A 26632-nucleotide genomic window follows, 5' to 3' on the forward strand; every position below is an offset into this window, starting at 1 on the left:
CTTTCTAACACCGTGTGCACCAACTCAGTTTCAGTCTTCAGTTCTTCTCCTTCACATTTCTGTGCTATAGAAGTTTAGTCCTTGTCATCTGCATGAGGCACGTGTTCTATTAATTTACTACACATTCAAATAAGATCTCCTCATTGATTTAAACTCAATGAATTATCTTTCATAAACATTTGGTTGCCGACAAACTTTTTCCCAGTCATGCCAAAACATCATATATTACTATAATATAGTAATTGTTTTTCTCTTCTGAAACTTAGACTTTGATCTCTCTCTCTCTCTCTCTCTCTCTCTCTCTCTCTCTCTCTCTCTCTCTCTCTCTCTCTCACTCTCACTCTCACTCACTCACTCACTCACTCACTCACTCACTCTCTCACTCACTCTCACAATTTCAATTCAATTCAATTCAATTCAAATGTGCTTTATTGGCATGACAATTGTTTCAATGTATTGCCAAAGCATTAACATACATGTACATATACATACATACATAAAATAAAGAATTATATAAAATAAAATAAATAATAATAATAGTAATAAGTTGAACAATCTGTAAACATTTAGAATTCTAGGAACAATTTTGAATTCTGTGTGTGTGTGTGTGTGTGTGTGTGTGTGTGTGTGTGTGTGTGTGTGTGTGTGTGTGTGTGTGTGTGTGTGTGTGTGTGTGTGTGTGTGCGCATCACTGATTGGTCGACTCTTCTCTCTTTTTGTGACAGGCATTAATGTATCTTGCTGCTAGTAGGATACAATCTCTTTGTTCACCTAATACATGTAGAAGTTGTGTTTTATTGTTTGATTTTATGAAGTCAGGGCATAGTATTTATAGAATGTGTTTCTGATTTGTTCATAGTTAGGGCAGCTGGTGAGGAAGTGTGTTTCTGTCTCCACTTCTCCAGCAGTGCAGTACGGGCAGATGCGGCTCTCTCTGGGCAGCCAGTTCTGTCTGTATCTGCCCGTCTCTACGGCCAGTGTGTGATTGCTCAGTCTGTACCTCGTCATTCTTCTTCTGAGCTCACTGTCTTTCACTGCGCTCAGGTATTCTGCTGTTGTGTAGTTTCTGTTTAGGGCCAAATAACATTCCAGTTTACTTTGTTTTTGTGTTGTTTCAGTCCAATAGGTCAGGTAGTTTTCTTTTTGTGCTTTAATCATTTGGTTGGGCCAGATTGTGTCGATGAGGGTGTCGGTGTCCTGAGGCTGATTATTGTTAGACGTGTTAGTTTGTTTTTGCAGCCTCAGGATCAGCTGAATTAGGGGACTCTTCTCAGCGTTCACTTCATGGTTTTTAAGGGCTTTAAAATGGTAAGAGTTGGGGTCACTCATTTTTAGATGTTTCCAAAATTTGATGGCTCGTTTCTCAATGTGGATTAGTAAAGGGTATTGGCCTAATTCGGCCCTGCATGCGTTGTTCGGCGTGTTCCTCTGTACTCTCAGGATACTCTTGCAGAACTCAGCATGCAGGGTTTCTATTGGGTTTTTGTCCCATTTGTCAAACTCATGGTTTAGGAGAGGACCCCACACTTCACTGCCATATAGTGCAATAGGTTCTATGACGGATTGGAATATTTTGAGCCAGATTCTGATTGGTATTTCAAATTGGATTGATTTTTTGATGGCATAAAAAGCCCTTCTTGCTTTCTCTTTCAGTTCATTCACGGCCAAGCTGAAGTTTCCGTTTGTATTGAATTTCAACCCGAGGTATGTGTAGTTGGTGGCATGATCAATTTTGGTCATACCAAGGGTGAAATTGTGTTTCTTTCCCTGACATCTGGGTCTCTTCTGGAATGTTAGTACTTTAGTTTTAGCCATGTTAATAGTCAGGGCCCAGGTCTGACAGAACTGATGCAGGATGTCCAGGTTCTGCTGTAGACCCTCTTCTGTTGGAGACAGCAGCACCAGGTCATCCGCATACAGGAGGAACTTTATAGAGGAGTCATGTAGTGTGAGACCAGGAGCTGCGGATTGCTCGAGGAGTTTCGCTAATTCATTAATGTAAATATTGAAGAGGGTCGGTGATAGTGGGCAGCCCTGTCTCACACCTCGCCCTTGAGTGAAGGACTCCGTTTGTTTATTGCCAATTTTAATTGAGCATTGATTGTTTGAGTACATTGTTTTAATTATGTTGTATGTTTTGCCCCCGATACCTGATTCTAGAAGTTTAGACAGAAGACCTTCATGCCAAATTGAATCAAAGGCCTTCTGGAAATCAACGAAGCAAGCAAAAATTTTAGTTTTGTTTTGATTAATGTGTTTGTCGATCAGGGTATGCAGGGTGAATATATGGTCTGATGTTCTGTAATTTGGTAAGAATCCAATCTGACTTTTGCTGAGGGCATTGTGCTCTGTGAGGAAGTGAACGAGTCTTGTGTTGATGATGCTGCAGAACATCTTCCCCAGGTTACTGCTCACACAGATGCCTCTGTAATTGTGCGGGTCTGATTTGTCTCCACTCTTAAATATGGGCGTTATGAGTCCTCTATTCCAGGTGTCAGGGAAATGACCAACACTCAGAACCAAGTTGAACAGTTTCATTATGGCTAATTTGAATTTGTGATTGGTGCTTTTAAGCATTTCATTTAGGATGCCGTCCGGTCCACTTGCCTTTTTTGTGGGCAGGGCCTGTATTTTATCTGTCAGCTCTTTTTCTGTGATTGGGTAATCTAACGGATTTTGATATTTGCCAATTATTTTTTCTATATGATTTAATTTTTCGAATATCTGTGTTTGTTCTATGGTCATGTTTAATTTGCTATACAGTTTTTCAAAGTGATTTTTCCAGATGTCTCCATCTTGTATAGTTGTTTGATCATGATTCTTTTTATTCAGGAGATTCCAGTTGTCCCAGAAACTGTTGGAATGGACAGATTCTTCAATAGTTCTGAGCTGATTCTGAATGTACTGTTCTTTCTTCTTTCTGAGTGTATTTTTATATTTTTTGAGCTCCTCACAATAATGAAGACGTAAATCTGAATCGTCTGGTTGTCTGTGCTTTTTGTTTGCCAGCTGTCTTAAATTTGTCTTTATTCTTTTACAATCCGAATCAAACCATTTTTCATTCTCTTGTTTTTGCTTATGAATTTTCTTAGAGGTTTTAAGATTAGATAGTGTTGCCAAATAATCAAATATGTAATTTATGTTTTCTACAGCCAGATTTACGCCATCTTCATTGTGAGGATAAATATTTTCATTAAAGTTGTCAATAAGCAAGCACACTTGGGGGTGGTCGAATGCGGTCAAGTATTTTTCAGTGCTGTTTTGGACCCATCTGTAGTTCTTTGTAATGTCATACAGCTTACTGGGTTGTGGATGTATGTTAGTATTTTCTGTCCTTTTTAGATACACAGTAATTTGGCTGTGGTCTGACAGGGGTGTTAGTGGTTTGACCGTGAATGCTCTGAAAGAGAATAGATCTAAATCTGTGATCATGTAGTCGACTGTTGAGCAACCATGAAATGAGCTGTAGGTGTATCTCCCCAGAGAATCCCCTCTCACCCTGCCATTGACGAGGTACAGACCGAGGCTTCGACAGAGCTCAAGGAGCACTCTCCCGTTCTTGTTTACCTGGGAGTCAGAGTTATTCCTATGGAAATCAACACTGTTTTGTTGAAAGCTCTGTCCAAATATATAATTATTCCCGTTGTCAGGGGTGTAGTCGGGTAGGCATCCTGTCCTTGCGTTGAGATCTCCACAGATTAACACACTTCCCTGGGCCTGGAAGTGGTTGATTTGACTGTGGAGGGTCTCAAAGATGTTCTCATCATAGTAAGGAGATTCAGAGGGAGGAATGTAAAGAGCACATAAGAATATGTCTTTTGTAGTTTGACTGAGTTGATTATTGATTTTTAGCCAGATGTGGGATTCTTCTTTTTTGATTATTTGGATGTAATTATTAATTTCAAGCTTGTGCCAAATTATTATGCCCCCTGAATCTCTCCCACGTGTTATATTTTCATGTTTTTGGGACGATATGGCTATTTCACGATATCCTGGGGGACAAAGAGTGACCTCATCAGTTCTGCGCCATGTTTCCTGTAATATTATTATGTCTATGTCTAAAACACTTTTCTTAAAGTCCAGGGTTTTGACTTTACATCCAAAGCTTGAAGAATTAATGCCCTGGATGTTCCACAGTGTGATTGTCAGTGGTTTCATGTGGTCAAAAAAACAATTTTAACATTCTTCTAGAAAGAACCAACTCAACTTAAACCAGTTGAAAATCTATGTGCATTATGTAGCTAGATATACATATAGGCTACTTTTTACATGTTTTTATTATTGTTATTATTTGAATTATTTATATTAGTGTAGTAGTTGTATCTGGTGTCTTACTCACGGCTAGTCCATCAGCCGTGTGCAGATTAAGTGGAGCATGTCCTTGATCTCTCTGAGGTTAGTGCTGTGGGCGTCGTTTGGGCCTTTCAGGGCTGAAGCGTAGCTCCGCTGCTCCTGCTGCTCCGGCCTGTGGGTGTCTGGCTTCTGTGCTGGGGCTTCTCTGGGTGTTGGCTGTTTCCTCCGCTGCTGGGATGGGGGCTCCGGGTGCTGGCGTTGCTGCCGGTGGTCATGTGTGGGATGCGGGTGTGGGGGTCTGAAGCGTGGGTGCGGGCCTTCAGGATGGGGGTACTGATGGAGTCTCCAGGGCGCTGTAGTGTAGGGGTCAGCTGGGTGTGGGGGAAAGAGGCTGTGTGCTGGGGCTGGGATGAATCGTCTCTTTGGTTGAAAGTGGCTGGATTCTCTGTAACTCCTTGAGGGACTACTAGGGGTTCGGCCAAGGGCAACATCTTTAAGATTTCTTGCAAACACATTCACACTGTCTTTCCGTAGGTGGACATGGTCATGGAGATTGTGAATGTCCAGTGTTGGGTGATGTGCCAGATGGACGTTTGGCATTTCAGCACATCCACGCGAGATGTCTGTGTTGACTCTCTGTATAGTGCGGGGGTGGAAATCAGTTCTGGGTAGCATGGTGGAGATTATTATTTTTGATGTTGGGAACGTCTGTGTTGCTTTAGTTGCCACTTGTGTGACTGACTGTGCCACTCGTTCCTGTTGTGTCCTCAGGTCGTTTGTTCCCACATGAATGATGATGTGGCTGGGATCACCAAGTTTTTCTTTCTCAAGTTGTTGAAGTGCACTCTTTGTGTTTGGGCACCAAAGTTTTAGGGATTTTTGGTTGGGAAAGAGCTGTTTTTCATTTATGAATTTGCCATTTGAGTCGATTAGAATGACTATTTCTGCTTGGATGTGACTATGTGTGGTTTCTTGTTCTTGGCTGTAGGTGTCTATCTGTGCTGTGGGCGTCTCAGGGGCCGTCAGGAGGGGGTCTGCTGGTGTCTGGGTGGCATTAGAGCTCGGCTGTGTGATGGTTTCTGTCTGCTCTCTCAAACTTTGCATTTCTCTGTCTCTGAAGATCAGCTCCTCTCTGACACTTTTCAGCTCACTGTTCAGGGTCTCTCTGTCCTGCTGCAGCTTTTTTATTTCTCCTCTCAGCTCCTCAACACTAGTTGTAAAGTCTCTGGTGAGCTGGTGAAGTTTGTTTTCCAGGTGTTGTATGCGCTCATTGGATGTTGTCTGTGAGAGCACCAGTTCTCTGAGCTCCACCAGCTCCACCTCCTGTAGGGACAGACTGCTGCGTATCTGTGTGACTGACAGCTCCAGCTGCGAATCACAGTCCAGGAGAGGCTCCTCCTCCTCTAGCTCTAGCCCCGCCCCTGAGCTCACAGGCTCAACATGGCTGCCTGCTCTCTCTGTCTGTTTCTCACTCTCTGCCAGTGCTTTGAGGCTGTTAAAGTTGGCCTGGACAGAGCTGAGACAAACTTCATTCCCTTGAAACATTATTGTTCCATTGTGGTATATATTTACAGTCAGATATGCTTTGTCTCCTTCTTCTTCGTAAATTCGAATTTGCCTCCCATTACAGATGCCGTGTTTTGTATAGTTCTTGTAATAATTGCAGATCACTGTGTGCCAAGCATTGCAGTTTTCTGTGTAGAGCAGTAGGTTAGTGATAGTGGACTTGTCTCCTTTTTGGAAACAGTCAGCCATTAAAGTGTCTGGGTTTTTCTTGAGTAGGTTGTGTTTATATGTTTTCTTGTCTTTTGCAGTCTTTATCTTCTGAGGGAAAGTGATGGCTCGGGGGAGGGGCGTGGCTGCCTCTGTTCCCTCCATTCCAACTGTCACTGCTGTCACTCACTCTCTGCTATGCTCTTAGTTTAGCTAATTTAGCTTTAGTCAACAAGTTACTCGTCTCTTTCTTATCTTATTATGTTTTACTGCTGAAAGTAGTGTAGTTGAAGGTGGTAGCTTTCCTTGCCTGTTTGTTGATTGGAGTTTTCTTCTTCTGTGCAGGTCTGATCCTCCTTGATGCTCAGATGCTGCTGCTCCTTCGTTGCTTAAACTCAGAATGTAGTGTTTTTAAAAAGAAAAAAAACTGATCTAAAGTTATCCTGTGATTCTTTCTATTTTTATTTTCAATTTATTGTAGGGTTTGTCGAGTTTGGTTCTCTCTAGAGTTGAAAAAATTGTTAAATTTTAAGAGCTCAAGTGGAGCATGACTGTCTCATCTCTCTCTCTCTCTCTCTCTCTCTCTCTCTCTCTCTCTCTCTCTCTCTCTCTCTCTCTCTCTTATTTTATATGAAAAGGCATCTACAGCCAAAGTGAACTGGGAGAAAAGTGAGGGGTATATTATAGGCAGGTGGGAAGAGACGGGATGTCCAACACTTCCAGGTGGCTTAAGGTGGAGAAGAGAAGGGTTAAAGGTTTTAGGGGTTTTTATTGGTAGTGCGCAGTATCAGATGAAGAACTGGGAGGGTTTGCTGGAGAAGGTGTCTGGCCGGTTGTCTAAGTGGGAACGGCTATTACCACAGTTGTCCTACAGAGGTCGAGTTCTGGTTGCCAACAACCTGGCAGCTTCTGTCCTGTGACACAGGTGTGCAGTCCTGGATCCACCGGAAGAAGTTATATGTGAAATACAAAGAAAGCTGGTGAACTTCTTCTGGAGTGGTGAGCACTGGATCCGGGCATCGGGGATCTACTTGCCAGTCTGTGAGGGAGGACATGGTCTGGTGGATGTCAAGAGCAGGATCAATGCTTTTAGACTGCAAGCAGCAAAGAGACTCTTGTATCACAAAGAGTTGTTGTGGACCCACACTGCGTGTGCCATTTTACAGAGGGCAGGGGGTCTCGGACTGGACAAACACCTGTTTTTAATGAGGTTGGAAGAAATTAATCTCTCTGGAATTACACCTTTTTATCAGACAATGTTTTATGTGTGGAGGAGTGTTTTTAAAATGGACAGAGATTGGAGCAGTTCTGCTCAATGGGCTCCGGAGGAACCTTTATTTTTTAACAATATGATCCAGATAAGACTTTTATCATCAGTGACTGTCAAAACCTGTCTCATTGGGAAGGGGATTGTGAAGCTGGGTCAACTCATGGATAAAGATGGATGGAAAGCGGTGGGAGTTATTCAAGGAATTACGGGCCTACAGTCACAGAGACTTGCATCTAAGCTGATAAAAGATATTTCCATGGTGGTAAAAAACATGTATGGAGAGAACATGGCAAGAGGACAAATGGATAACCATAGTGGCAAACCAGAATTTCCAAGAATTGACATTTCACTGCTAATGAGTGACGAGGACGAGGGTGAAGTCGCCAATTCAATCCTGAACTCTCGGACACCTCAACTGGAGTATTTGGACAATGTTTCAAAGAAGGCGCTCTATCACTCTACGGTTAAAGTGATGCATCAGCGGTCACTAAAGCGACAGAAAGCCTCCAGATGGCCAGGTTTGTTGGGACCAGAATTCCTTGTGCGAGACAGGTGGAGGACCCTGTATAAACCCCCTGTAGAGACGCGTACTGCTGATCTGCAGTGGAGGATTATCCACGGGGCCATAGCTACGGACAGACACGTGGCACACCTGAATCCAGCGGTGGGGGGGCAGTGCAGGTTTTGTGGTGAGGGAGAAGATTTAGAACATCTGTTTTTAAAATGTGGTAGATTAAATAATCTTTTTCAGTTACTAAAAATTTGGTTTAATGGTTTTACAGGGGATTTTAATGATCAGGTTTTTATTGGAGGGTTGAAGTATAGTTTTGTTTTAAGGAAGAGAGTAGTTTTATTGAATTATTTAATAGGGACAGCAAAAATGGCTATATGGAAGACCAGAAAGAATAAAGGTCTAGGGTTGGCGGCGACAGATCCAAAAGTGATGCTGATGTGGATGGTGGCAGCAAGATTGAGAACTGAGTTTGCATATTACAGTCTTACCAATAATATTCCTGCTTTTTGTGAAACATGGTGTTTTAAGGAGGTTTTATGTGTTGTACATGATGATCAGTTGGTTTTAGGGTTTTAGAAGAAGAAGGAAAAAAAAAGAAAGGAAAAAAAAAGAAAAAAAAAAGAAGTTTTTTTTATGTTTTGTTTTTAAGACATCATGTTTGTAACAAGTAAAAAGTAATAATAAAGTTTTTTCTAAACCTCTCTCTCTCTCTCTCTCTCTCTCTCTCTCTCTCTCTCTCTCTCTCTCTCTCTCTCTCTCTCTCTCTCTCTCTCTCACACCTAATGCACATTTATAATAAGCTACTCAAATGTCCTAAATAAGGCCAATCCTGGCCTAATCTAAGATCTGTCTGTGAAACCAGGCCCAATACCATAATCCAATAAACCAAGATAGTCATTTTGTACCGGTTTTATTTTTTGTTGGGTTCGAGGTGGATGTTGGATGTGGAGCGCTGGAATGAACATTACATCGCAGAACAGCAGCAGGTGGCAGGGTAGTCGTCAGTGTTCACTTTCAACTCATTTCCATACACAAAGTAAACATAGGGCTTCTCTTTCCAAGTGTAGTTCACCATTATTATGGTAATGAGCTCGACTGTCTGTCTCTGGAACAAGGACAAATTAAAATCAGATTCAGGTTTCATCGGTATTATGGAATAATGTTGATATGCACATCCGTTTACATGACCTTAATATTGTAGTGTGAATAAAATCCGACAGGCACCTGCTGTAATATGTGGGAGTTCTTGGTATATTTCACCTGATGGTCTCTTATGAAGCGCTCAGAAGCTTGTGCAACAAACATCAGGGAAACCCATCACTGGATAGACCTGCAGTAAACACACAACCATACAGCCACTTTTATCATCTTCAGCCTCTTTATTATCCTTTCTTTTATTTACTACCTGTCTGCACATCTGTTCCTACCATAATCTGGGCGTCTCTGAAGAGCTGATTCCCTGAAACCTTCCCCAGCTTTTCCTGTCTCAGACTGCTCTAATCTTGTGCTACGAAATCATCTCAGTGCTCCCGAAATGGTCCAAAAAGTAGCTTTCAGAATGTTTGCGAATATCTAGGCTACTTTGACCATCAATCATTGTGGTTGTAGCTGAGGCCTGGAAGAGTGTGTTAATGTTGAGAATGCGCTGTTTTCTGTGCTGTGAATGCAAATCCATTTTGCATGCACTTCTAGGATAAAGACGGTATAGTAAAACAGTACCGTAAAACCAACACTATCGTTACTGTTTGTATCACCTTTTCAGTGCTGAGGAAGCTTCCGCTGCTGAAATTCTGATTTAACATGTTTAACCCAGCTTTGTTTCTGATATGTGCTGCAAGTAACTGACCAATCAGAGCAGAGGTAGCTCTAAGAAAAGAGGGATTTTGAAAAAAAGAAAATCCTTGATTGAACCATTTCATACACTGTTAGAAAAGAGGTGATGTTGCAATGTATATTATTAGAAAATGACAGTGTTTTGTTGTCCTTGGATGCCTTTAAACCTGTTGTAGCAGATGTCCAAAACATGAGGAACCTTTAAAAAAGCATAATAAAAGAGACACTTTAAAATGAAGTACTACCAAGCTTCATAGATGGGTGTTTAATACAGAAAGGTTCTGATGCACTGTTGTTTTTTTGGGGGGCCCTTCTTGTGGATCTTGAGTGACCAAACTCAAGTCTCCTTGTGGTCAGTAAAGTAGGACAGAGGTTGAGCTGCGACGGTCCTGCACGCTGAATCCCAGCATTGACACGCTGCCCTGCGAAAGAGTGCAATGATTTAGCCTGGGAACAAGGTGTAGATTGAGGAATTAATAATTGTAACAGATTTGAAATGCACACAACCTGTTGGTAGTGTTTATAGCTCATAGGGTGTTATGGATGGTTGTTTACTCTAAAGGTCTCTATAGTCTCTTTGAAAAAAAGTGCAAAATGTCTATAATAAAAATGACTGACGAAGTGCAATAAATGCTGCCTTGCATTCAGAGGCGGATGCCTAATGTTTGGGAACGCAATCAGTCCTCCCCAAAAATATTCTTGCATTTTTAGAATTTATGCTCATCTTGGTGTTCCATCCATTTTTCGAGACCCGAACCTCATAATTTATTTTAAATTGAGTTCATCTGAGTGGTCAAATACCTCGTGACTTTAACCACACTTAAACCATGAACACACACAAAATGTACTGGATTTAAAGAGTTTATGTAGTTACAAATTCTTTCCTTATGGGTCATTTTGATCCCTTTAGGAATGAATGGAATGTGAGGAATGCTTCAGTACACAGAAATACCAACAAAAAAAGCTAACCCTTTACCAATTAAAAAAATAATAATAATATCTACATGTTCTGAAGATATAAACTCAAGAACTGACTTTATGATCCAACAGAACAGCTCATTATCTCCATATAAAGTTATAAGGCCATCTAGTTGCATGAGTCATGAAATATCATGTTATATTATTATTTTTCCACAAGAGGTCAGCAGAGACAACCAAATTGACCCAAGAGATATTTTGAGCTGATTATTGCATGTATGGGAGAGTTATTTTGAATTTACACTGAAACAATGTGGAAAATGTGCTTATTTATTGATCAAATCTAGTAATTTAAAGGTAGATAAAAATATATTTTAAAAATAGTTATTAAAAAAATGCATTAAAAATAGAAGAAAATAATTTATTGAATTTAAAATAAATAATTAATTTAATTTTTTTATTTTTTTATTATTTATTTATAAATTAAAAAAAATATTTTAGTTTAATGTGATAGCCCAAATTTTGCATAAAAATAGGTTGATGAAAACAGCTTATGATATTCTGTCCTTATATACAGCCCAAACTTTTGCAGACGCCATTTTTTAGTTTTCTTTTATTTTGAAAGTGTGAATGATGGAAATAAAATGTAATTTGATGCTTTTTGGAGATTTTTTCCATCTTTTCTTGGCTTCTTTATGCACATTAATACACAATCTTACCTGAGGTGCCCAAACTTTCGATCCCCACTGTACCTCCAATGTAAGTCTAAGGATTTTTATTTTCTAATATCACAGATCTCCTCAATAAGCTGCACATTTTGAGATATCATTCATTCTTTCTTCTGAGATGGAAGGAATGTTGTTGCTAACAAAAAATTAGACATGCATGTTGAATTATGAACATGCAACAGAAGAAGTCAGCACAAAGACTTCTGGTTATAAAACTTTAATTCACAGTAAAATGATTGCTTTAGCTCCACTGGCACTTTCAGATGAGAACTACATTTGAACTGAATTCAGCTCTACAACGACACTATTGTCTTCAGTAGAGCTGCTTATGCTTCATAATTCATGAATTTTTCAGCATTATGGCTGGTTTACACAGGACACCTTTTTGATGTAAAAAGTGCGAGACGCAGGTCAGTGGAAGGAAAAGGGTGAAAGGGTAGACATGCGTTAAACCACTTTTAACTTGAGCGCCGTGTTTTAAGAATGCCAACGCTGCCAAAGACACGAGCGCGGAGGTTAAAGACGTCCGTCTAGCACCAGTGTGAACGGCCCTTTATATTTCTGTTTATTAATATGAAGCTGCATTGAAACAATCTGTAGTGTATTACAGCAATTTATTAATGAATGTGACTTGACTTAATCTATATGGAGAAAAAACGGACTGCCATTGTGGATGGCCGGAGGCTTTAGGCACAGGCATCGGCACAGACGGCATTGGAGGTGGAAAATACGCACCTGTTTCATGTTCAGTGACATTCACAAGAGACAGTTTTATAACTTTAGCAACACACTCAACATCCAAATTCTGTTTCTTTATGCGGAAATCTACAAGTTATTTAAAAGCACCATGAAAGTCAGCACATCATCTGTTTAGTAAATGCTTTTTCATTTCTGACTGTTTCACCACAAATTAGATAAACATCAAAATGATAAAGGTTGCATCTACATGGATCCATAGCAATAACTTTCTAATAATCAATCATTTAATAAAATAACATGTACAGTATACCTTTCAAGTTTTTTAATAAATTAAAATGTATTCTGCAAAAATCCATTAAATGGATCAGCAGTGATAGTCAAGACTTTTACATTGTTACAAAATATTTATATCTCAAATTCTGTTCTTCACCAAAGAATTGCGGATTCCACAAAAATATGAAGCAGCACAACTGTTTTCAACATTGATAATAATTATAATTTTTTTCTTGAGCAGCAAATCATGATATTAAAATGATTTCTGAAGGATCATGTGACACTGAAGACTGGAGTGAGGATGCTGATAATTCAGCTTTGATCACAGGAATAAATTACATTTTAAAATATATTCACATAGAAAACATTTAAAAAAAACATCAATCTTATTTTTGAATGTTAGTGTAGGCCAATTTTATGTTTTGTATCTTAAAAAGTAAGTTATATGATTTATTATTGAAGCCCAATTAATTCTTGCAATAATAATGACCTACTAATTTTAGGGGTTAGTTCAGAATTTTAATTTTTGGGTCAACTAACCCTTTAATAATATTCCATAATAAAATGTAAGAAATCGATATTGTTTTGTTCTCCTTACCACATCCGCCGGACATGCCATGTCAAACATGCTTGCAAGAAATAAATTACAACGGCAGTGGTTCATGTAGGTTGTCTACAAACCAGAAGGTTGGTGGTTCAATCCCCGGTTCCACCTGACCAAGTGTCGAAGTGTCCTTGAGCAAGACACCTAACCCCAGCTGCTCCCGACGAGCTGGATGGCGCCTTACATGGCAGACATCGCCGTCGGTGTATGAATGGGTGAATGTGAGGCAAAAATGTAAAGCGCTTTGGATAAAAGCGCTATATAAATGCAGTCCATTTACCATGCAGTCCATTTACAACAAATCAAGGCAACCTGCTTAACATCATGAATTATATATTGCAACTTAATTCTAACTAATCAATACAAACATCTGCAACAGCTGCATATGATCATTAAATCAACAGATTTTTGCATATGCTTAATATAGCTCAATAATTTTTGAAATAGCAATTCATTAACATTCATTACATACTATTGTTTGTCTATATATTATAAGACAAATAACCTTTTGTAAACATAGAAATAATCAAAGACTTACCTTCTTACTTCTCAGAGCTGCTGCTCAAATCAGAGACGAGCACAGATTAGATCGCTTTGCAGAAGAGGAGAGAGATGTTTCCTAGTGGTGTGGTCTAATAGTTAAAAATAGCTAATAGTTATGACCATTGTTCCCTTCAGCAACATTAACAGACTGGTGCAGAAGAACTTTAGTTTGAATTTCATTAGTTCACCAAAAAGAAAAAACAATTCTGGACACGATTTCTTTATTCGATGAACAGATTAAATTCAGGCTTTAATTCAACATTGATTAGCGAACATTGAAGAGCCTGCTTGACGCACAAGAAAAGAATGAACCTCATTGGTTCTTGCTGAAGCTCAAACGTGCTGCGTAACACAAGAATGAACCTCATTGGTTCTCGCTGAAGCTCAAACGTGCTGCGTAACACAAGAATGAACCTCATTGGTTCTTGCTGAAGCTCAAACGTGCTGCGTAACACGAGAATGAACCTCATTGGTTCTTGCTGAAGCTCAAACGTGCTGCGTAACACGATAATGAACCTCATTGGTTCTTGCTGAAGCTCAAACGTGCTGCATAACACGAGAATGAACCTCATTGGTTCTTGCTAAAGCTCAAACGTGCTGCGTAACACGAGAATGAACCTCATTGGTTCTTGCTGAAGCTCAAACGTGCTGCATAACACGAGAATGAACCTCATTGGTTCTCGCACATCAATTTAACATGCTTGAGCTTCCGTTTGCCACAGCTGATTTGTTGTGAATAAAAGCCTGAATTCAGTCTGTTCATCATATAAAGTGATCATGTCTAAACCATTCAAATCATACGGATTAGTTTTACGATCTCTTTGTGAACTTTGTGAAGCATCAATAGTTGCGTAGATGTCAATGGAGAGGTCAGACATCTCTGATTACATCAGAAAGATCTTCATTTGGAAAAACTGATCACCATAATGGTAACTTTAAACATAACACATTTACAGCTGATACCACTACTGTTTTTTACTGTGTGAAATTAAGTTTTGTGGGTGCAATGTGCATTTTAATATAATCTGATTTAGCCAAACATTTTTGCTGATCTATTGATCTAATGCATGCAGTGATAAATAAAGTGAAACATCTATATGCAAGGTGCATACATGTTGAAAGGAATAATGCTGATATGATACACATTGCAAATAATCTTTAATGTCTGTTAGATTAGATTGCTCCACAACCACAGCTTTCTCTTTGACTTATTTGTAGAGACAACGGCCCACACAAGTCCCAAATACCACAGGTTGGGAATGGATGAAATCGGATTAACTGATGGATGTAGTGGTAGTTAATAAAATGAGAACATTTATAGAAAAAAATAAAATAAATGTAATTTAATTTTGTATTAAAGTAATAGAACAGCTAGATGTTGGTCTTCAGTTTTGTTTTTTTTGTTCAGTACATCCGTCAGCTTTGGTTTGTGCTCATTTTTTAATATGGAAATTTAGTTCAAATTCACCAACGAGAAGGTCTTTGTGACCACAAAACCATAGGCTTGCCACTGACCTTTTTCTTTAACAGAACACATTTTCCATTAAACAGTATCCATTAGCCATCATACCTCATGCAAACAATCACTGCAAAAAGGTTTATTTTTTTAAATCATGCACATTATTAGTTCTATAGAGTTTGTTTTTGGTATGTTTGGCACAGTAACAAGCTCAAAGCCTTTAATAGCCTGTAAGTGATAAGCACATGATAAGAATGGAAATCAAAATGGTCAAACTTAATTCTTAAAATATAAAACACAGGAGAAGCAGACAGTGTGTGTTCCTTGTTGGCAGCACTGTGTGCTCATATGTATAGCTTGCTCTTTCCCACCAGTCAGGCTGTTTAAAAAAAATAGTTGCTAAGGGTGCTGAAATGTCTCTAGATGTAGCAACAAAGTTGGCAACACTGGCCCTCAAATGTTTGATTTCATGACACTTTAACCAGATTTCAATCATATTTCAAGCTATTCAAACCCATTACGGTGAACAGTACACAACTGAAGTGTCTCAGCTGAAGGAAATAATCCATTATTTACTAGCTTTAATATATTGGCCAAATGTCCATAGCGATATGGTGGCTGATGTATTGTACATCCCTACAAAAAACATTAAAAAAAACACTTTCAGTGACATTATTCTTTCTCAGCATTCAGTTTATTGTAGTGGTATTATTTATAACAGTATAAAAATGTATTCATATATAAGTGGATTAGTAATTGGTATTATTTATAACAGTATAAAAATGTATTAATCTGGATTAATGGATTAGTAATTCACATTTGGGCATATTGTAAAATGTTACAAATAGAGTATGTATGTATGCAAATACATTGTTTTATGTCTCATCTATTGATGTATATTTTCCTATATGTCCCATAATGATTACATTTCTTAATCTCAGCAGCAGATATACAGTATTTATATAGTACTGCTGCTGTATGTCAGGTCAGGTATATCAGATGTTACATCACAGAACAGCAGCAGGTGGCGGGGTAGTCGTCAGCGTTCACTTCAAACTCATTTCCATACACAAAGTAAACATAGGATTTTCCTTTCCACCTGTAGCTCACTTTGGTTATGGGAATGAGCTCAATTGTCTGCCTCTGGAATAGGACAGATGAAATTAAAGTAAAGAATGACAGATTTATGATTAGTATCTCTAGTTAAAGAAAAACTGCAATCATATAGTAAAGTTTGTGCATTATGTTTTTTTAGTATTAAAACATACAAACTATATTTAGAAATGATAAATAAATTTACCTGCTGTAATATGCGGGAGGTTTGGGCGTATTTCACCTGATGGTCTCTTATGAAGCGCTCAGAAGCTTGTGTAACAGAAACATCAGGGAAGCCCATCACTGGATAGACCTGCAGTAAACACACACATCTGATGAACTTTTTTTGCTCCTTTTTTTTTTACTGCTTATTATGTGTACAGTCTGTTCTTACCATATACTGGGCGTCTTTGAAGAGCTCCTTTCCAGAAACCTTCTCCAGCTTTTCCACTTGTAGACCGCTCAAATCTTGCGCTAAGTGATCATCCTTCTCAGTGCTCCTGAAACAGTAGAATAAGTAGCTTTCAGAATGAGATGTCATTAATGAAACACATTTTTGTGTAAATCATTCGTAATGCCGATCTGATGTAAATTTACGGATTCATGAAAATGTTTGCATTTTCAAAATTTTAGTTGGTATGAAAGACATTTAAACCTGCTCCCTATCACATGTAAATGGTACTTAAACATTTGAACGTTTTGTTCTTTTAGGCGAACTGATGGCACTGCATTTGATGCACTATGTAGCATGGTAATATTTCAGTATTAGTTTTGTACTTTTTTGGGACAGTTGTGGCCTAATGGTTAGAGAGCCAACCTAGTAGCCTGAAGGTTGCGGGTTTGATTCTCAATATTGGCAGGAAATACTGAGGTTCCCATGAGCAAGGCACCTAACTCTCAATCACATCCTGGGTGCCAAAACTGAAAAATGACTGCTGCCTACTGCTCCAAATTTGTAGTGTGTGTTTAATATTCATTACTCCTAATGTGTGTGCACCAACATCTACATCAGAATGCCAGTTCAGTATTGGCCGGCTCCTGTGTCAGTACCACATCTATGCGTCATGGTGCTCATGTGAACCACCGGAGATGGACACACGGAGAAGAAGGAATTTTTAAATAAAGTCGTTATTTTTGTGTTTTGTGAAATATCTTCATCTTACAGGTTTGGAAGGACATGAGGGTGAGAAATTAACTGAATTTAAATTTTTGGGTGAACTAACCCTTTAAATGCAGAGGATAAATTGTGAGTATGGGTAACCATACTTGGCCTTCACGTCACTTACTTTTTCACTTTTTTTTTTTGGTAGCTGAGAGTTTAAAACTGTTCAACTTTGGGTAATTTTTTTTTAATTCTGAACACTTTATGCTGAAAACTCTGCTGAACACAAAAGAAGATATTTTGAAGAATGTTTGTAGCAAAGCAGATCTCAGCAGCCATTGACTACCATAGTATTTACCATAGAGCAGTGGTTGCTCTATTTGCTTTGTTACAAACATTCTTCAAATTATCTTGTTTTACTATCTCTCTAACTATCAAATCTGATGTTTACGAAGCTTTTGTGAACTCGGAGTTAAGTTTTTGCGAAGATTCATTTGATGCATGAATTACTCATAATTTACTTATATTCACAACATTTTCATGAATGAGTGGCTGTATCGCTTTAATAAAATAAAATAATTAAAAAAATAAAAGATTTTGTTACGCTATTTGAGCCTTAGAAACAACACTTATGGCACTTAATTTTTTTCATATAGATTTTGTCATTTAATTGTGAGTTTGGTAAGCAGTTTTAGCAGATTTCAGGATTCACCCTTTGAAATAGATAGGTCCCAAAATAGTGAACAGTAAAAAGACTTTCCTTGGTAGAAGCCTGCCAATGCTTGCCTTAGCAAAATAGAGCGAGATGGAGTTTTGCGCCCCCAACCCACTCACTTTTATCGTCTCTAATTCAGCACATGTCTGTTTACCTACCCCTAACTGAGAAGCACTTATTATTAAACACATGTTAGATGCTTTATTTCCACTTTTCTAATATTTTCTCAATTTTTATTTAAAAGAATTGCCTTTCCGATCTGATATGTGATCGGAAAAGGGAGTAGAGTGAGTGTGGCAAAAGGCGGATTCGAACCTCTGATCGATTTGCGTCAAAACTTGATGCCATGCGTCTTACCCCTACTCTATAGCCACGGTAAAAGTATTGGTGATTTCCGTAATTTTGTCTGGCCCAATCAATCGTTTAGTAAACAACAGTATATTTGTGTTTAATGTAAATAATATGGCCTCTATCGCTACTCCAGTAAAAAAACAAACAAAAAAAACAACAACAGAGGTCGACCCACTTTTTATTTGCTTCCGACGCCCATGTAGAGAGCATTTGTACTTTTCATAACTAGCATGCATACGTTATCCACATTTATAATGTAGTGGTATGGTAATGTACTTATGATATCTAAATTACATCCATGTAGGTTATTGTAGATTCTTGTCAGTGAAGTTATGTTTGTTATACGTAGTAATACGTAGAAAATTAGCAAGTGATAGCTTAGTGACAATATTAATAAAATGAATATTTGATAATAATAATACTAAGTACATTTATTGTGTTTGACAACTTATTGGCTGAGATAAGAAGACTAACCTCTATACTGGGCTTTCTTTTGATCTTCTTTCCTCTTTTTCCGTCCCTGTGCATCCGCGGGTTTAGACACCTCATTTTTGATGAACGTGCAAGATGAGCACTTGCCTGACCTAACGCCTGAACCAATAATCAATAATCACAATCAATTCAATCTAATAATCAGCTTGATAAGTAATTAAACGTGTGGCTGAGGGGGCGCCCTATGATGAACATTATGTTTTATTTCGCTTTTTCCGTTTCTATGCTTAATGGGAATTATGGGCGACACTAGAGCACGCTCGCGCCCCCAACACTCGCGCCCGCCTAGCTCGCCTATCTTCCTAGCAAAATGATCATACCATTTAACATTGAGGTTGATGAAGACGTTCAGCTGTCTCTTGCCACGGCAGGTATCACACTGGCGAGAGCCGTTGCCGCTACATGTACTACAGCTGAAAGACACAAGACAACATATAAACGCTCGGAAAACACCAAACAACTCACTGAAGCTCCAGTCAGGGTTTCATGAGAATTCAAACCATAGTAACTCAAATAAAATATTTTTTTTTAATTAAAATTTATTTTTTATTACTTTTCGCGTCCGCGCCCATTGCAGTGTGAGCAGCATTCTTCATTTGGACGGTGACCAGAACCATTACACACCCAACAGACTTTCTACACATGGGCAACAATAGATGACAAACAGTTCAAATATTAGACTGTTATTTTACATCATATGAACTGAATAAAAACCATTCTGTGGCTTGTGCACACATTTCCAAAACAATTCAACTTATCCAGGCACCACACAAAGGGATACGTTTATGCAATACAACTAGCATATTTTCCTCTGTGAAAATACCTTCGAGATCAATGAAAATCATTGTTCAGATGGCATGCAGATGGTTGAGACTGCTCTTGTAAAAACTGACTTACATTTCCAACTCCTGCACAGGTGGTACAGGGGCTTTTTCCCGTTCCAAGACACAAGTGACAGTTCTAGGGTACAAACAGAATTTAATGCTGTAAAATATGAATATAAGCCTTACTCAGATGTTTAACAATAAGCACTTATGCTTTTTATTATTCATCCCATTCATTTTTCCCATAGAGACTTTTTAAAAAGTCCAACCAGCTATGAGGTGAATCACAAAAGTACAAGACTGTGAACCTAGTGGTTTCAACGGGGGAAAGAACTACAATCCCATAAAGGCTTACGGATAACGTAATCAAATTAAAATGATGGATAAATATAAAACCAACGATTTAAAGATGTTGACTTTATATCCATAAACAATATATTTTATGTTTATTGTAAATATAGTCAAATAATTAAGAAGTTTGACTGACTCATGTCATTCTCAGTGCCTCATGGGACTGGGCGATTCTTTTGGTGAGATTTGCTTGCTGATTTTGCAGATTCATGAGTAATGTAGTTCTTCACCAGGGAATCTGCAGTTAACATGATTATATATAAAAAAAACTATAAAAATAAAAAGCTAATATTATGTAGCTTCAACGAATGCATGTATCATTGATTAACAACCTTGTAGCTCACAGTACACTTGTCTTTAAAGGTTTATAAGTTATCATTTAAAATTCATTCCCTTATGGGTAAATAAATGGGATTTTTTTTTAAACTTCTGTAACCAACTGTGCTCTCAATAAAAGCTCTAAAAGCACAAAAATTCAAATGGAAGATATTTGTGATTCTGGTCGATTAAATAAAATACTACCAAAACCTTTAGAATGTGTTGGTGTTTAAAGCAGAAATGCTCTGATACAGTGTGTGTTGAATGAGACCTGCCCTCTTAGTTTGGTGGATCTTGTGGTTAAAGGTCAAACCTTGACTGAGGAAGTGTAGGGCACTCTAATGGACTGCTGGTGCTCTTGAAAAAAGGCCGGAGGTTGAGCTGCAATCTGCCATGGTCCTGGAGCAGGTTGAACACCAGCATCCACAGACTGCCCTGAGAGAGAAGGACACCGAAAGAATGAAGCGCTTCGTTTCATTCGCAAGAGCATTACAGCACTGACTCGAGGCATTTGAGCTGAAGATATAGACATTTGACCATTTTAGAAATTTTTACAATAAGACCCAATAAATCGTCTTTGTCTGAGAAATTAATATTGTAAATAATCCACATCAAATACAGCAAAATTTCATCGCCCAGCATTAGCATCAACATGGAAGTGAACTCTGTTGGGTTTGCATAACCAAGTTCGGATTTACTTTGTACATCCCTTTTTGTGAAGACAAACTTATGTGACCAAGTGTAAATGGAGCCAAAAGATTGATCAATTGGATCAAGGTGCGTGAAGTGTAAACAGCCCCAGCCCAGTATGGCTTCTAGGTACCTGTATATGGCTCCTGACTCCATTCAGTAGATCTGGACTCCATGAACGTCTCCAAACGATACTGAGAACAGAATGAGCAGAGAAACATTTTATCCCATCAACATTATGCATGTCTAAAAAAAAAAAAAAAACTCTTCTAGTTGCTACTTTTCTACGGAAATATATATATATATATAAATATATAAATATATATATATAAGATGGGAGGACAAAATTATACAGCTATCAATGCTTTTGCGTTCCCCAAGAAACTTTTTTTGTTCCTTGTGAGCAAATGCAGTTTCTGAGGTTTTTCATATTTATTTCATCACCATGTCCTTTAAGGGGGCTCTGTACTTTTCATCATAGAATAAGAAAAATATGCTCATAATGAAGATGATTTATTGTTTGTCTCACCCTGTAGGTGTTGAAGGACTCCATGTTGGTTATAACTCCATCTTTGACGGGGGCAGAACTATAGCAGCATCTGCTGGAGACGTACTTAGCCAAAGCTTCACGTGCTCTCTCTTCTGAGATGGACGGTATACTGATATCAATGAGAAAAGATCAATAACTGGGTGAACTTTGCACATGTTCAACAGGGTGTTGTACAATATTTGGCAATCTTTTTACTGGAAGACCCCACCATGGCACCTTTAGGTGTTTTTCTAAGCTAACACCCAATGTAGGTCAAAGTGCACTCTAATGAGCTAATAATAAGAAGAATCAGCAGGTTTGTTAGATAAAGCTTTTCAAACTTTATGTAAATAACTCCCAAATATGATGATCCCTTTTGAGAGGAATGTACAAGCAGTTTATATATATATATATATATATATATATATATATATATATATATATATATATATATATATATTTATTTATTTATTTATTTTCCATGTACAAAGACTTATATTATGCAAAGGAAAAAGTGTGATGTTATAAAAACTTTATTTCATGTTTTCATGAAGATGAACGAAGGTCTTATGGGTTGCGGTCGACATGAGGGTGAGAAATTAATGACAGAATTTTCATTTTTGGTGACCTAACCCTTAAATCCCAGCCTTTGAATTGTTGAATCCCAGAGATAAAGGACACACCCAAATTGTGAGAAATGAACAATTCTCCTCTTTGTACGATGATTGCATATCGCAGGTGGGTGCCGGTGCAGTGTTAAAAGATTAATTGTGTGCATTGCGTGTTTTCTGTGTAAAGAAAAAGCTCTTACTGCCACTCTGGCGGGTTTGGGGCTTGTTCAGGCACAGGCATCGGTACAGATGGCATTGGAGGTGGAAGATACCCACCTGTAAAAAGAAAGACACATCAGTAACAAAACTAGGGGCTTAATGCTTAGTGCTTTTATGCTCTGAACACTATGAGGTCTATTGGTGTAATTAAGTCCTCCTCAGAAGTTTACATTTTCAAAGGGCATTAAAGCTACACTGTGTAACTTTTTTAATTTATTCTTAGCTAAAAACACTTAGTTCTTTCAAACATATATGTGCTCATTAATGTATATTTACTTCTTTCAAGTAATAAAGTATTCTCGTAAGTTTATAATATGCCATTAAAAATACATACGGGTGAGGGGTTCGAATGTCGGTCGCCATGTTGTCCCTCCATCTTGAAAGTACATTAGCCAAAGAGGGACATACCCGTAAATTCAAGCTTCGCCTTTCGCGTTTTAACACTCGATGGAACCGTGTCTAATGTGAGGGGGGTTGCCATGTTAATCTTGGACTAAATCGGCCACCATAGGTGTTAAAACGAAATCAGAATTGAGAGGAACAGAAACTATTATTCACTGGATGGTCATATACCACTAGATGTGGGAAAATATCACACAGTGTAGCTTTAAAATAACTTTGGTTACAAAATTATTAATTTAAAAAATGTGCATCGGGTTTGTTTTTGCATTTGTTTTTATTCAATTTATGAAGGTGCAGTGTAAATTAAAGGTGCAGTGTTTAATATTTATGAGGATCTATTGACAGAAATGCAATTTTATATACATAAGTATGTTTAGTCAGTTGTGTATAAAGACCTCACATAATGAACCGTTATGTTTTTATTACCTTAGAATGAGCCATTTCTTGTACACCACTGGTTCCTGACCAGTGAAGTCGCCATTTTTCACTGCCACGTTTCTACAGTAACCCTAAATGGACAAACTTCTCTACAGACCGCTAGCTACTCTCTGCTGTCTCAGATGACAAAATCTGTGTCCTGTGTCGGCCACTGTATCTTCTCTACGTGCTTTAAATGGGAGGGATGATCGATTACAACCTCACCGCTAGATGCTCCTAAAATTTACACAGTGCACCTTTTAAATTGGTATATTATTCTGTCGTATTGTAATTGTACGATGTTATTTTGTATATGCAACTTGTAAGTAAAAGAAAAATATATTGAATTCATTATAACAAATTTAACGCTACATCCACTGCATCTTACTCACATGCGTTTAATTCAGAACATTTTCTGCTCTTAATTACAACTTTTGACGTTCATGTGCATTTAACTTTTGCATATAATCTTTCCGACATGACTTGATATAGAAAGACGGTTCACTTCTATAACTTTTGAATAGGCGAAACTGTAACATACAATATGTCCCGCCTTCTAAGTAAAAGAGCCAATCGCTGATTGGTCACTGAATCTCTGCAGCTGCCGATAAAAGCTCCAGTTCCCATAAACTTGAGCATTGAGTAATTGTATAAGTAGAAATATATGTATAGTTATGGTGATATGTGTGAAAGAATAGAAAGAGCAAAAACAAAAAAAGACAATTATTATAAATAAACCATGACTGCATAACAGAAAAAGTAAGCAGTGATACGCACACAGGCTCAAATGCACCGAAAAATGTAAAAGAAGCCTGAGACTCGTGCTTAGCACTGGCTGGACTAGCCTGAAAAATGACCTTTTTTACATTTTTTATGGGACACTTTATGTCAGATTGTTTTGCTGATTTTAAATATGTTATTTAATTGCGAGTTCGGCAAGATTTCAGAATAGTACTGAAAGCCTGACATAGCTGCCTGGAGGTGTTGTAAATATGGCTGCCGAGTGAACAGACTTCCTTTCGAAAGGGAACGCATGCTTCTTACCTCCTCCGCCAGCCACTGTTCCTTCATATCCAGGGACTGTATCGTACATGTTTGCAGGAGGAGCAGTAGGTCCATAGGTGTTTGGCACGGGTGGGGCAGCCATGGCTGAATGACATTCAAGCAAACTGGTTAGGGAAGATGGTCACTAGTTTTACACGAAAAAATACATTTACTAAACATTGTTAAAATTGTTACAAATGTCATTAACCATTTTTTCTATCGCACAGTTTTCTGAAATATTTTATTCTGATTGGTCGATCACAGTAGCCAGTGCTTAAAAATATTTCTAAAAACCTATAAATAGCTAGTTATTAATAGTCTTCAGCTGCTTAGCCAAATAGAAGTTATTAAAAAATGGCCACTTTACAATAAGGTTCATTAGGTAACATAAGTTAACATAAACTAATAATGAACTGCACTTATAAACCATTATTTATCTTTGTTAATGTTAACATTTACTAATGCATTATTAAAATCTTGCTAACATTAGTTAATGCACTGTGAACTAAAATGAACAAACCATGAACAGCTGGATTTTTATGAACTAATGAAGAACAGAGGTGTTGTTCATGGTTAGTTAATCTTAACTAATGCATTAGTAATGTAAACTAATACAACCTTATTGCAAAGTGTTACCAAAAAATGTAATGAAAGGCTGCACCAAACAATACATAAGGCTTATTTTTTTTAGAAAAGACTTACTTTTTAGATCTTAAAGAAATTAGTATTTTTGTTGATAAGACTTCAGAAATCAGCGTTTTCTTGTGGTGAAAGCAGTGCGAGCAGTGTGCTAATGCCTTTGGGGTCCAAGTCTCGTCTACATACGGTACAGGAATGTATGGTTTATGTTGGACACTGTTGCTGCAATTGGATACTGCTGAAGGGAGGAGTGGTTGGATAATTCCAGTGCAAAGTGAAAAATTCAGGCTAGTCGTGACTCGTGTTGTTCTATATAAATGTACCAGTGGTATTGGTATCAGATACTAAATCTGGTACTTTCACAGTGGATCTGAAATTCATATTCCTTATGTATATTGGTATTCTATGTATAGCAGAGCACTTCTATCATGATACTAGAAGAACTATGTTCAAGGTATGTCAAAGAAATACCATACTTTTTAAAATACTACACTGAAGTCTATACACTAAATTTAAGATTTCGCAAGTGTAATTAGTTCTTTCTACAACAAAACTGTGGTTACTTGGTATAAGTAACACTCTTTTTGGTATTCATTTTGTGAATTTGAATTGTGATTTCACAATCTCAAAGATACTGTGGTAGGCCTACAGGCTACTGCAGTAACAAAAAAAAATGCAAAAAAAAAATAACTACTATATATTACATTTACTATAGTGGTACGTGCATTGGAGTACCATGGTATTTTTTGGGACTACTATGTTTACCATTGTAAAAAAAAAAAAAAAATGCATTAAAAACTGTAGTATTTTCGCGGATGTTTTCATTACTTATGAATTTTGTAAGGAATACCGCACTAGTATGATAAACTATTCGTTGAAATGTTTTTTTTTATGTCACAGTATGCACGAAGCGATGTTTACATAAACATTTAAGTTAGCTTTGTGTTGAATGCCACAAGGCATTAAGCGGAAACTATTGTTACCATGGTAATAATCTTACTCTTCAAATGGAAGTCAGAGCAGCGTCATGACAGGTATGAAAGCGAGGCTGAGTAATAGACTTAACGTTACCGTTACCTTGTTTTCAATGGTGGCCGCAGTAAAAGCTGTAACGTTATAGAGCTCCTAATTCACTTCCAATTTTCCACAACTAATGTTGTCAGATTTTTTTTGTCTCCTGCAATCTCTTGAAAATGTGTTTTTTCTTCGTGTTCCGTCAGCAGAAAGGTTCAAAAACACATTAAACAACCGCATCCCACCACTGAAGAGATTTATCCCTCACAGCTTCGCTTTCGTTTGCATTAAAAACCTAAGATGGCGCTGCAGTGAGTAAGGTCTATGCGGGGTGTTGTCTATGTATACATTACATATGGGTGTAGTCGTGAGAATCGCAACAAACTCTTACCTGGCACTGCTGGTGATCCATAAGCCGGGTAAACTGTGCCGTAATTAGCTCCATAGCCACTTCAGGATAAGTTTAATGAAGTCAGTTTGAGCACTTTTTGAAACAGAAACTATGTACATATTGATTAAGAAGACTTTATAAATCTTACCTCGCGATGGGTCTCTCCATTTTGGAAACGCAGTTAGAAATAGCTAGAGTTCCTTAAATGTTTAACTGTTTCCTCTTGCTTTACTCGTCATGTGATCGTTTAATTTCCTTCACGATTCCCCTATAAAGTGTACCAGAGGTCAACAATAGGCCATTGCTCAGTCTACATAGTAGTTCGTTGTATACAAATGAGCAAACCTTGCTATATTGGAGTGTCACAAGCGCATGCCACGGGAGCAAAGTCCAGTGCAGTTTCGATATTACTTACTTGATTTGGTGTCCTACGAAACTTAGAACACTTTTGCGTTCCCCTTGAAACTTAGCAAAGCAAGAAAAAGTTTTGAGACTGAAAGCGAATGCAATTTCTCTGGGGAACACTAAAAGCACTGAAATACAATTTTTCCTCCCATCTGATATTTTTCCCCATCACCATG

The 26632-nt window shown here is 38.0% G+C and overlaps 1 protein-coding gene across 4 annotated transcripts; it reads right to left on the bottom strand.

Moving 5' to 3' along the window:
* Positions 1–15519: 15519 nt before the first annotated feature.
* Positions 15520–26632, bottom strand: ssuh2rs1 (ssu-2 homolog, related sequence 1). 4 transcript variants are annotated; one of them, XM_067414407.1, is made up of 14 exons: positions 26467–26632; positions 26200–26319; positions 26052–26110; positions 24008–24112; positions 22126–22201; positions 21315–21444; positions 20919–20979; positions 20409–20530; positions 19500–19562; positions 19156–19238; positions 18923–19015; positions 16337–16442; positions 16148–16255; positions 15520–15990 (listed from the first exon to the last, which is right to left on the bottom strand). In XM_067414407.1, exons 2-14 carry the CDS (start codon positions 26217–26219, stop codon positions 15850–15852), a joined length of 1167 nt encoding a protein of 388 aa, XP_067270508.1. In that variant the 5' UTR covers positions 26220–26319; positions 26467–26632; the 3' UTR covers positions 15520–15849. The 4 variants fall into 4 exon arrangements, with proteins under 4 accessions (XP_067270508.1, XP_067270510.1, XP_067270509.1 ...); XM_067414409.1 differs by lacking the exons at positions 26052–26110; positions 26200–26319; positions 26467–26632 and adding an exon at positions 25724–25971; XM_067414408.1 differs by lacking the exons at positions 26052–26110; positions 26200–26319; positions 26467–26632 and adding an exon at positions 25718–25971.

This window comes from Pseudorasbora parva, chromosome 13, assembly GCF_024679245.1.
Source record: "Pseudorasbora parva isolate DD20220531a chromosome 13, ASM2467924v1, whole genome shotgun sequence".
Lineage (NCBI taxonomy): Eukaryota > Metazoa > Chordata > Actinopteri > Cypriniformes > Gobionidae > Pseudorasbora > Pseudorasbora parva.